This window comes from Malus sylvestris, chromosome 16, assembly GCF_916048215.2.
Source record: "Malus sylvestris chromosome 16, drMalSylv7.2, whole genome shotgun sequence".
Classification (NCBI taxonomy): Eukaryota; Viridiplantae; Streptophyta; class Magnoliopsida; order Rosales; family Rosaceae; genus Malus; species Malus sylvestris.
This window is the reverse complement of record NC_062275.1, coordinates 14596501-14608256: the sequence shown is the minus strand read 5'-3', so window position 1 is coordinate 14608256 and position 11756 is coordinate 14596501. Positions and strand designations below refer to the sequence as shown.

Sequence of the window (11756 nt, the reverse complement as noted above, 5' to 3'; positions counted from 1 at the left end):
TTTCCATATACCGCAAGTGTTTGGCCAACCTAAAGGTTGAAGTAAAGAAGTATTTATTTCCTTATACGTTTATGATGTCCGTAGCACCTTAGTAATGTGATAAGTAGTTCTCTCTTGCCAAACTTATATATGATCAAACAAATTCTTCTGTTGCAAGACTGAAAGTAACACATCGGAACACGATAATTAATCATGGTTTAGCGAGAGAACATAAACATGATTGAGCTGTTTCCCCTTTTAAAGTGCATGCCTTAATCAAGTAATTAATAAAAGCATTAAGAATCTAAGATGATTAACTAAAAACGATAAAATTTAATTAACCCATCAACTTTTGGAGCTTTATTATCAAAAGCTGAAGATTAAGATGGAGAAAAAGGCTACACATCAAAAGCTTGCAAGAATGACAGAATCTAGTGGGACTCTTTTCAGGTCATGCGACAATGCTTTTGGTCCCCCAATCATCTTGAAAATTGAAATTAAATTGCTGCCCAACCCAACACCCTCTTTTCCCAAAAGCAAATATTGGAATTTTTCTGGGAACAAGGTTCAAGTTCTTCGGAGAAATTCTTATGTCATCTCAAGCCAAATTTATCGGTCATTTTAGCCCTAATTTGTATAAATCTGTCTCAAGTTTGATTCTCGTCAAATACGAAGTTGAACTACATTATTATAAGAAACCTATTATAAAACTTAACCCACTTCCCTACTCTATTAATGTATATAATATTGTTTGTTAAAAAAACAAAACAAAAACAAAATCAGGGTTAACTTTTGCTAAGGACAAACTACAGATAGCAAGCCCTCAAGTCCTTCAACAAGCCCTAACATGTGTATTCCATAAAATATAGTCTTGCATAATTGGAGATGAAAAATTTTAGCCCTACAATATTATTTAAAATCTTAATTTTTTTTGGAGGGTAAAACATAACTATGGGCTACGTTTACCCCTTTGTTACTGGAGGCAGCCTTATGTGTATTAGAAACACAAGTCACAATGTATTATTTTATATGGAGTGAATGACAGAATTTATATGTCTCATTTATATTAATAAATAAATTTTACATTTTATTATTTGAGTGATATAATAATGTTACATAATTGAAAGTACACTGAAAAATTATCGTGAGATTTTTCTCACAAGTCACAGCTCAAAGAACTGTAAGCTGTCAGAAGTGTCCATCTTAATAATTTGTATTTTCGCAAGTGTTGAAGGAGAAACTTCCAGGTTAACAGATAAGGATTCAAATGCTACAACAATTCCATTTACTATAGAGCTGTGGATATAACAAATCATATTGAAACTCTTAACTTTCACGTACACCTTTTCATCCATTTATGGAAGATGGCTGGAGTTTTGATCTCTAATTTTAGACAATTTTGAACTTCATGAGTCAATTGGTGATTTTCTATAGTATCGTTGTGTCCGTGTTGCAGTTTTACGTGTATTATTGGTTGTGCAAATTTATCTTCGGATCAAGAAATTGATCACTAAAGAGGATGTATACATTTAGCACCTCACATGTATCAGTGAAATCTCTACATGCATTGCATTTTGTCAAATATATCTAACTTAATAGCGTCGATCTCTCGTTTCAAGGTAAAAAAATATTTGAAATTCTACGCATCATGTGTACTTATTTACTATACTTATCATATGTTCATTAAATATAATTATTATTACCAATTTATAATTATAACATGTGAATTAGTATTGCTTTACCACACACTCAAAAAATTTCACCTCTAAATTAAAAAAAATATCGATATGCGTTAATATTTATATTCGAAAGTTGTCACAAATGTGCGTATCAGGTTTTTCTTTTCTTTTTGTTCCCTTGATAATGTCTTTCCGCAAAGCAACCGATCATTTCCAAAAGCCTGCTCTCCTCACCTTTGCTAAGATTATATTCCATGCGAACCCCACACATGCTTGTACAGTGATTTGATGCATTTGCTTTGCTTCTGATAACCTTGCTTTTTTGTGGTTTTATTCCAAATTTGAAACGCACTAAATAATAAAATTGCATACTTAAATTTGTTTTCATACAGCCACTTAATAATACGGTATAATGGTATTAATCTTCACTTGTAAGTGGAAGGTCTTAGGTTTGATTATTGTCAAAGACGAAGTTGAACCCCATTATTGTTAGTCCATTGTGAGGCTAAACTCATAATTTCCCCCTTAGTGAAAACGTTTGTTCAAAAAACAAAAAAGTTAATTTCATACAAGGTAAGTATATTATTTAATATTTAATTAGGTCGGCAATTTGAAGGACTCAGTCCAATATTTGAATTCAAGGAAGATGGTCGTTTTATTAGCACATTATATATTGTTAAACAAACTCCATATTTTCTTTCTCCATGTTAATACACTCTGCATATTTTTCCCTACTATCCTCATATTCCACACTTATTATATAAAATTAAGTGCTTCATTAGTATCTAAATTATGCCTAGTCTGTGTTAAATGTTGTTAAGTCATGGAAATACTAGAATATGTATAACAACTCTGCAACCGTTGTTGCAAAAAGAATGAAACAAATATGAAGTCTTATTTTATGTGAAGTCTCCATAACATTGATTTTATGTTTCATTTGTCGTAAATAACTATTTCCAATCAAACGTGTTTGTGCTTTTAGCGATTTGAATGTTGTTCTACAGTCGAAAGGGAGTGGCTATGAGAGCTTGGAAAAGAAGTATATTAGAATACATGTTGAAAATAATTTGGAGTGTATACAGAAAATAAGTTTCTTTCTTAGAATCTTATAAAGCCTAAATAGTCATCTCATATTAGGATATGCAAGTTAATTAATAATAAATTTTTGTGGGATGTGTATTCAACAATAAGTGACGTGCATCTTTTCTTCTTTTAGATAGGCTACGGAAGCAAGCATGAGTGGGAATAATCAATGACTTGAGTTTAGTTCTTTAGTTTGAGTGAGGGTAACATTCCGGTCTTAAGCAAAGTCGTCATGCCTATCATGTTCAGTCAGTTACATATTGGTAAGCATGATTGTAGAAATATAAATAGGCGAATGAGTTTTTCAACAAATTAATATATGGGTGCTTGGTGAATCCACAAGATTCAGCCTTAGAACGCCCTTCGTCCCTATTAGCACGTGTCAAATACACCCCTAAAAAGGTTTATTATTAAATACTCAATACCTAGTTGACCAAAAGAAAACTCAACAACTTAATTACTCAAAAATTTTGAGTCAATCAGAGTATATAAAATTGGAAAATTTTATTTGGATCCAAATTTTTTCTTTCTGAACCCAAATTATAATATTTTTACTTTGAATCTATGTTTTATCTCACATATAAAATGAGTTTAGAAAGAAAAAGAAGCCAAGTCACTTCCGACATCCACCCCCACCTCTCCAAACCCAAAGACACCCAATGTTCTTCAACCCCTTCCCCTACCACCCACAACCCACAATCAAAGACCCAAATCTCATCTCATCATTATATAGAAGCAATGCTTCAATACCGTAAGGATAAATCAATTAAGAGACATCATCCAATTAAGTCATTTGTTTAATATGAACCATTAAAAACTAGGTCAATGAGTTTGTGTGTAGAACCTTAGTTCTTCATTAATCATTTTCACAAAAATTCAACTATTTTGTGAATTAAACCAATTTGAGTTCAAACTCATTGAGTTTAAATCATTCAATAGGAATGACAAAAAGTTTCAAAGGTTGGATGGGGGGTGTTTTCTTAGAGGACATCGATGGGGTAATTAAATATATCTCTTTTCACTAATAGGTTTTTGCGATGGCTTTTTCTTTCTAAACCCATTTTTTATGGGGGCAATATTCATAATAAGTTTGGAAAAAGTAAAATACAAGAGGAGTGCATGAATTATTTTCTCAAAATAATTAGATATTTTAGTTTAATGAAAGTCATTTGCTTGATATAATAACCAAAATAAAAGTTATGGGCATTATAGTAAATCAAACACAAAACAATTTTGCAGTTCATTTTCTCTCCCTCATAGTCACCCCATTTTTCCTCCACCTCTTGGGCGCTTGTGGCTTTGGCCTTAATTAACTGTGTTGTTTTGTTTTGTACATTTTCGTCAAGACTAAAAACGACGGAAATTTACTACCACAATTTCCGACATCCACCCCTACCTCTCCAAACCAAAGACACCCAATGTTCATCACTCTTTCCCCAACCACCCACCTACCCACCTGCACCTCTCCTACCACCCCCAATCAAAGACCCAATTAAATCGCTTCCCACCATAAGAGACATCATCCAGTTAAGCCAATTTGTTTAATTTGAACCATAAAACTAGGTTAACGAGTCTGTGTCTAGAACCTTAGTTCTTCATTATTAATTTTCACAAAAATTCAACTATTTTGTGTATTAAACCAATTTGAGTTCAGACTCAATTAGTTTAAATCATTCAATAAGAATGACAAAAGGTTTCGAGGTTGTAGGGAAGGGGTGTTTTCTTAGACCCACTCCAACTCTGGGCTAAAACCCAAATTCACCCCCCCCCCGGCGCAAAATCCATTCAAACCTAAAACCTAAAACCTTAAAGGAAGGTAAATACCGGCCACAATTTAGCCCACAAAATGAAATGAGACCCATGGGTGAGAGTGAAAAGTGGGCTGTGAAGCCCACACCCCAAAACCCATACGCATCACGCGCCATTTTTCTTTCCAGCTGAGGCCCACCCACGTAGGGTTGTCCCCCTTGTGTGTCAGCCTCACTGTAGCCCAATGGCTACTTTTTTTCATCCAATGACCAATTTAATTGGACCATTGGTTAATCCAATGGTCCACGTTCAAATATTTTTTTTTTAGTTTTATATTTATATATTTATTGAATCCAACGGCTTAAATCGAATATAATCAAATCTAACAGTAAAAAAAAGATCTAACGGTCTAAATTTAAATCCAACGGCTAAAATAATTTAAAACAATTATTTAACTCAAAATTCAACAAAAAACTCTATAAATACCTATGTATTTGTACAAACATCCACACAAAACTCACTTTTCTCCTACAATTCTTCCAATTTTTCTTTCTACCATTGCTTCTCATTTCCAAATTTTTCAAGATGGCAAAAGAGCATGTTAAAGGTCATAATTGGACCTTTGACGAAGATATTGCTTTATGTTTGGCATGAATTTCTGTTAGCAAAGATGGTGCCGTCAGCACGAATCAAAATAGAAAGGTTTTGTGGGGTAAAATCGTTGATAAGTTCCATGAAAACTCTCACGCCTGTCGAAGGGAAGCTGGTGGTGTTTATGATCGGTGAAAGATTATCAACAAAGCGTAAACTTTGTGGAAGGGAAGCTTGGAGAGAGCCATGGTTGACATGCCTAGTGGAAAGGGCGCCTCAGAAATTGTAAGTTTCTTTGTTGATATTTTATTTGTCATATACATAATAGTATTTTTCAACTAATTGTTTTTACGTATTTAATGCATAGGGTGACAAAGTAATGGCAATTTACAAGACAAGAATTACACCAAAAAATCAAGCTTTTAAGTTGCATCATGCTTGGAATGTCCTCAAGGATTGTCCGAGATGGGAAACCGATGCGGACCAACAATGGAGAAGATTATTTCATAGTGAAGCCCCGCCCCCAAATGATTTGAATGAAGGTGCGAACGAAGATGTCAATGAAGGTGTCAAACAAATGACCTCAACTTCTTCTTTTGCAAGGCCCATGGGAAGAGATAAGTAAAAGGAAGAAAAGAGAAAAAGGAAGTCCCAAGATCCGATGAGTGGACCCTTTGCTACCGGAATTGCAAAATTGAGCGCAACCCATAGTGCTCGCCAAGAAGAAGCGGCCCGAATGCGTTTGCAAATAAAGGAAGAAGGGGATAGGGAGCAAGAGAGGTTCGAAATAAATTTGATGATGGAGGACCTCAACAAATATACTCCAGAGAGGAAGAAGTACTTACTTGGTAAAGCAAAGGGAAATTTTGCAAACAGATGCCAGAATGAGTATATTTCAAGAAGATAATTTATCTCAAGGCTATACCCCAAGTCCACCAAGTCCATCACCAAATCAAGATGGTGGATATTATTATTAAGTTTATGTAGTTTATGAATTTTTGATTGTATTAAGTTTATGTGGTTTATTAATTGTCGTTTGAATTTTCGATTGTATTAAGTTTATGTGGTTTATTATGTTGTTTGGTGAGTTTCATGTGTCGATTTAGTGATTTTTCAATATTTATCGGAATTTAAATATATTTAGATTAAAATATTCATAAAATTAAATTACGATAGTCTACATATTTTTTTTAAAGTTAATTTAAGAAAAAAATTAGCCTAAATTCATTCTTTAATAATCCTAAATTAAAATTTTAGGCCAGAAGGATTAGGCCATAAATGTTGCTTTTCCTCATATCTTTACATGGACAATTGATCTTCTTTACATAGACAATTCATCTTCTTTCTTATGTCTCACCGTTCTACAACTACAAGATTGGCCCGTGACCACTTTGGTCCCTTAGAGCAACTCCACCCATGGAGCCCTCCCCCTGGCAATCCACTATTCAATCCACCCTATTGAACAGTAACTGCCTTAAATGAATAGTAATTACCATTAATGAACAGTAATTGCCATTTACATCTCCACCCTTGGAACCCTCCCCCCTGGCAATAAGCAATAAAAATAATAGTTTTTTTATGTTTGTTTAAATAATAAAAAATTACAAAAGCTATATCTCTCTCTCTCTCTGACACAAAAAAAATAAAAAATTACAAAACCCTCGGGCCACAGGCCCGTCGACTCCCCACCCCCCCTTCGCTCGACCTCCCACCCTCACTCGGGCCCTTCCCCGCTGGATTTGCTCCCACTGGCCCGAGGGCCCTTTCTCCTCGCCTGACGCCCGAGCAACCAGCAAGGCTGGAGTTGCTCTTATGTCTCCACCCCTGCCATCATGCACACATCACACCAAATTAATAAAAACATAACAGAAAATTTGCGCAAAAAAAAGTGCATAATTTCATTTTTATTGTGTCAATAACATAGAGAATAAAATCATTAGTCTCTGAACTAAAAACTCTTATCAGATTCTAAACTTGCCACATTGTGAAACAACACTTTTTATTTAATATTCAAAGAGAAATGTTAAGGGAGTTTTAAAGTGCGATTTTTTATGGATTTTCTCCCATCTCACATTTTAACTTTAATTACCGTATAAATATTATAAAACATTATGGTAAAAATATGAGATGACAAAAATATATAATGAACCCTACTTTTGAAAGAGTCTCATTAAAATTTCTCATAATCAAAACTCTAATCAGTACAAAGTTGATGAACCAAGCTCAAATTTTTTCTGACAATGTAGTAATAAATAATTTTTTTATATATTTAGAAATTAAATTACAGAAAAGGACAGTACCTTTTACACGGTTTGGTCGATTTCTTGGGACATGGGTTTCTTTAACACACTCAACCCACCCATGCACACATGGAATATCATTGCCCTCCCTCTCTCTCTTGAAAGAAACCCCATTTCGTCACCATTTTCAGTCACAGAGAGACACAGGGACACGGAAAGACCCCATCTTCTTTGGACTCTTCCTTTCTTAGGGTTTCGCATTTTTGAATCCTTAAGTTCTTGATCCCTGATCTTTCGCCCTGAAAAGAAAGTAGAATTTGTATTTTTCCATCTGAAAAACTGCAAAGTCCTCGGTTTTCTGTGTCAATTCCCCGTTGCGCGTGTGATCACAGAAGCACCAAAATGTTTCCACCTTTTTAACTTTTTATTCCCCTTGCGTTGCTCTGTGGTTTTGTGTTGAACATCGTTTCTGGGTGGCGGATTTTTTTTCTCTTCTGAGGAGAATTTTCCCGGAAAGTTCATTTCTTTCAGGGTGGAAAACAAAACCCACCTGAAATTATCATCTGGGGAAGCTTAATCCTCTGTAGTTACTGCTCCCAGGGATCCATTTTCTCAGTTCATTTGCTTTTAGGGTTTTATTCATCGTGCCTAAATTCTGGTTCTGAATCATGAGCTCTGCTCAGAGTCACCACATCAAGCTCCACAATGTCGAATCCCAAGGCTACCCATTTCGCCATTCGCACCAAGAATTGCGTTTTGGAAGCTAATCGCGCTCGGTTTCTTTCAGGCATTTTCTCAAACACGGGCTGCAATTGGCCTGGAATTGAATTTCTTGGCTCTGTTCATCTCGATTCTTTCCCTTATAGAAGCCATGGGTTGTGTCCATGGCAAGTGTTGCGGTCGGTACCCCCAGTCTTCCGATGGAGATCTACGGGACTTCAGAGATGCTGGTCCGTACAGCGCTCAGAGGAAGAACATACTCTCAGAGAGGTCATTGGAATTCGTCCCTGTTCCTTCACACGACTATCGTTTAGAGTACTCTTTGTTAACGCAGCGAGGTTACTATCCCGACTCGCCGGATAAGGAAAACCAGGACAGTTTCTGTGTTAGAACGCAAGTCCAAGGTAACCCAAATATCCATTTCTTTGGTGTGTTTGATGGGCATGGCCAATTGGGTACCCAGTGTTCTAATTTTGTTAAGGACAGGTTAGTAGAGATATTAGCGAATGATCCCACATTGTCAGCTGACCCTGTGAAAGCTTACAATTCTGCTTTTCTAACGACGAATTATGAGTTGCATAATAGTGAGATTGATGATACTATGAGTGGTACTACGGCGATAACTGTGCTTGTTATTGGGGATACCCTTTATGTCGCAAATGTGGGTGATTCGAGAGCAGTAATTGCAGTGAAAGATGGTAATAGAATTATTGCAGAGGACTTGTCTTCTGACCAAACGCCGTTTAGGAAAGACGAATGTGAGAGAGTGAAGCTGTGTGGGGCCAGAGTTCTGAGCGTTGATCAAGTGGAAGGGCTGAAGGATCCAGATATCCAGTCGTGGGGTGATGAAGAGAGTGAAGGTGGTGATCCTCCAAGGTTGTGGGTTCCAGCAGGGATGTATCCTGGAACTGCGTTTACAAGGAGTGTAGGTGATAGTACAGCTGAGACGATTGGTGTGGTTGCTACTCCAGAGGTGTCAATAGTTAAGCTGACACCTAATCATCTCTTCTTTGTTGTTGCAAGTGACGGAGTTTTCGAGTTTCTCTCAAGCCAAGCTGTGGTTAATATGGTATGTCACTTTGACCATTTATAGACTGCAATAAAGCTATACTTCCATTATTTGTTATCCTTTTAATTGATGTTCAACTGATTTTGTCATTGATGCATTGATTTTGATGTCTCATTATGCTAATTCATTGATCTTTTGCCGCTTTTGTTATCTCACTGATAGTTCATCATCTTGTGTGTTGTACAATGACCAAGGAGAACGATTGTTTGTATGCTCTTGTGTTCATATGGTTTATGATAAATTGGGATTTGTTAGCTCTTAAATCCCGACATATAAAAGCAAAAAGTGTGGAAGAAACTTGTATTGCCATTAGAAAATAAGTTGTTATTTGGAGTTCCAGATACGTTGATAAGTTGATTTCAAATATCGTTGTGGAAGAATGTTGATAAAACTTTCTAGTCATTGGTATATCCATTATGGTTGTTGAGTCTGATCTCAATATAAACTAATGGTAGCGCTATTGGTTGCTTATTTAGAATCATTAATGTCACGTTGTTGTATTTGTACCAAAGAATATTCCAAAACAAGAAGTTAGCTTGCGTTTTTTCCTCTTTAGCATCTATGAACTGCTAGTCTTTTGATCTTTTACAGTTTGCAAGCAGTTAGAATTTGAGGTACTGCCCTTTTGTATCCATATATCATCTTCTGCCTGTGTAATTGACCAATACATATATGTGGATTTCATCCTGTATCGCTACAGAGTTTTCTGTAAATATGTAATTATTTAGCATCAATGCCACACGAAAAAGAATAAAAATCTCATACGGTTTTCTCTTTTTAATTTTTAACATTTCTATTACTATCCTTCCTGCTCACAAATATTCGGACACCATTCTTTATACAGGCGGCAAGATATCCAGATCCTCGAGATGCATGTGCTGCCATTGCTGGAGAATCATACAAATTATGGTTGGAACATGAAAACCGGACAGATGATATAACAATAATCATTGTTCACATCAAAGGCTTGTCCAATGTACGAATTGTGTAAACCTTCTCTTAATTTTGTTACATTTTCTTTAGGCTGATTCCCCTGCTCTGTATGAACTCTCATCAGTAATTATAGTGGTATGCTGTAAGATTCTTGGGTGTGGGATATGTTGTCCCTAGTGCTTCCATAATTAGGTTGTACCTTGTTTCTGTTTGGTTTCTATAGAAAAGTTGCATGTTTTAAGCAGTTAATTTATTATCATACGATTTAGCAGGGTGACTTCTGAAACTGGATAACATATGCCCATGCCCAGAAGAGGATTTAAATTTACAACTAGCCTGATGGTATTATCTATAACACGAAGGAATGGAGGAATATGAGCAATCATGTTACACTCCTATCATATTGCTGCTATTGCAAATGAAACATGCATAATCGGATATTAGCTATAGAGGGCATTGTTTTCCGATGTACACTTTCAACTGATTGGCTCGTTTACCAACTTTATATTGTGCGTGCTACAGTCTGCTGGTGGTGCTACAGATGAAGCAAGTGGGGCCAATAATAGGCCAGCAACACGAGTGAGAAAAACTTCAGAGTCATCTGTTACCACTGGGTCGGAAGTTTACCGCTCTGTGAGAAGTGATTCCTCAGAAGTAGAGTCTTGTCAGCTTGTGCTTTCGATGAGTCGAAGCCCAGCTATTGTTGTTCCATCTCCTACATGTCAGAGATCTTTGAGTTGGTATGTCTGTTAAGCTGTCGTATATCATTTTGTGACTATTATGCTATCAACTATCCATTTATGTTGCCTCCATTGACTGCAGTGGTTGAACTGAAGGGAATTGACGGAGCTGCCACACGCCCCCTTGTTATTTTTCTCAAGTGGTACTTCTTTACACGATGTTCCCTTTGGTCCTTTTATATCTAATACAATCCCAATTAAGTTGATCGTAACAAGCTTATTTTTTGGAGAGTAAACCAATGCCTTTGTTCAGATACCTGACTCAACTTTTTCTGTTTGCAGGATGTGGGTTAGTGGTGCATTCAGCTGTTAGCAGAAGTATTGGTTCTGGAAATAGAAGAAGTTCCCCTGAACGCTAATCTCTAGTCTCTAGGTTTCGTTGCTAATCTCACTAATGACACGGTTTCTGACCTATATGATACGCCTGGAGAACATATTCTCCTTCTGCTAATCCAAGAATGTAGAGAGAGGGAGGAAATGAGATTTGATGTAGGAGGTACATACAGGAGATTCCTTTACACGAAATTCAGGGCGAGCATTTCACGTACTCTTGTAAAATCTTTAGCTTCCGTTGTAATTCGTCATATCCTAAAACTGATGATTTGTAGGTACAACATATTGTGCGTTCCCTCTCTCTCTCCCTCTCTCTCTCTCTCTCTCTGTGTAATATGATTTCCTATTGAGAATATGAATTCGATTCTTAACTGATTCAGGCATGACATACTTGTGAGCAATATATTGCGTTTTCTATAATGCTGATTCTCTCCCCATCTATTCCCTCCCCTGCCTTCCCCTCACGGTTACTTTTTTTCTCTGTAAAAAATCAATATAAGGTGTTGACGTGATTTAATCATAACCGTTTAAAATAGAAGAAGACGTGTGATGTTATTGGGATGATGATTTTTTGAGCAATAATGTTGGGTATTGGATTCAATAATGTGATGAAGGTATGAGATTGTTTTGAATGTGGGGT

At 36.2% G+C, this 11756-nt stretch overlaps 1 protein-coding gene across 2 annotated transcripts; it reads left to right on the top strand.

The window, feature by feature from the left end:
- The first annotated feature begins 7460 nt into the window (after positions 1 to 7460).
- Positions 7461 to 11536, top strand: LOC126608652 (probable protein phosphatase 2C 35). 2 transcript variants are annotated; one of them, XM_050276610.1, is made up of 5 exons: positions 7462 to 9110; positions 9955 to 10086; positions 10566 to 10783; positions 10866 to 10926; positions 11066 to 11536. In XM_050276610.1, the coding sequence occupies exons 1-4, from the start codon at positions 8193 to 8195 to the stop codon at positions 10870 to 10872; spliced, it is 1275 nt and encodes a 424-aa protein (XP_050132567.1). In that variant the 5' UTR covers positions 7462 to 8192; the 3' UTR covers positions 10873 to 10926; positions 11066 to 11536. The 2 variants fall into 2 exon arrangements, with proteins under 2 accessions (XP_050132568.1, XP_050132567.1); XM_050276611.1 differs by lacking the exons at positions 10566 to 10783; positions 10866 to 10926; positions 11066 to 11536 and adding an exon at positions 10316 to 10550 and having other exon boundaries at positions 7461 to 9110.
- The last annotated feature ends 220 nt before the right edge of the window (positions 11537 to 11756 follow it).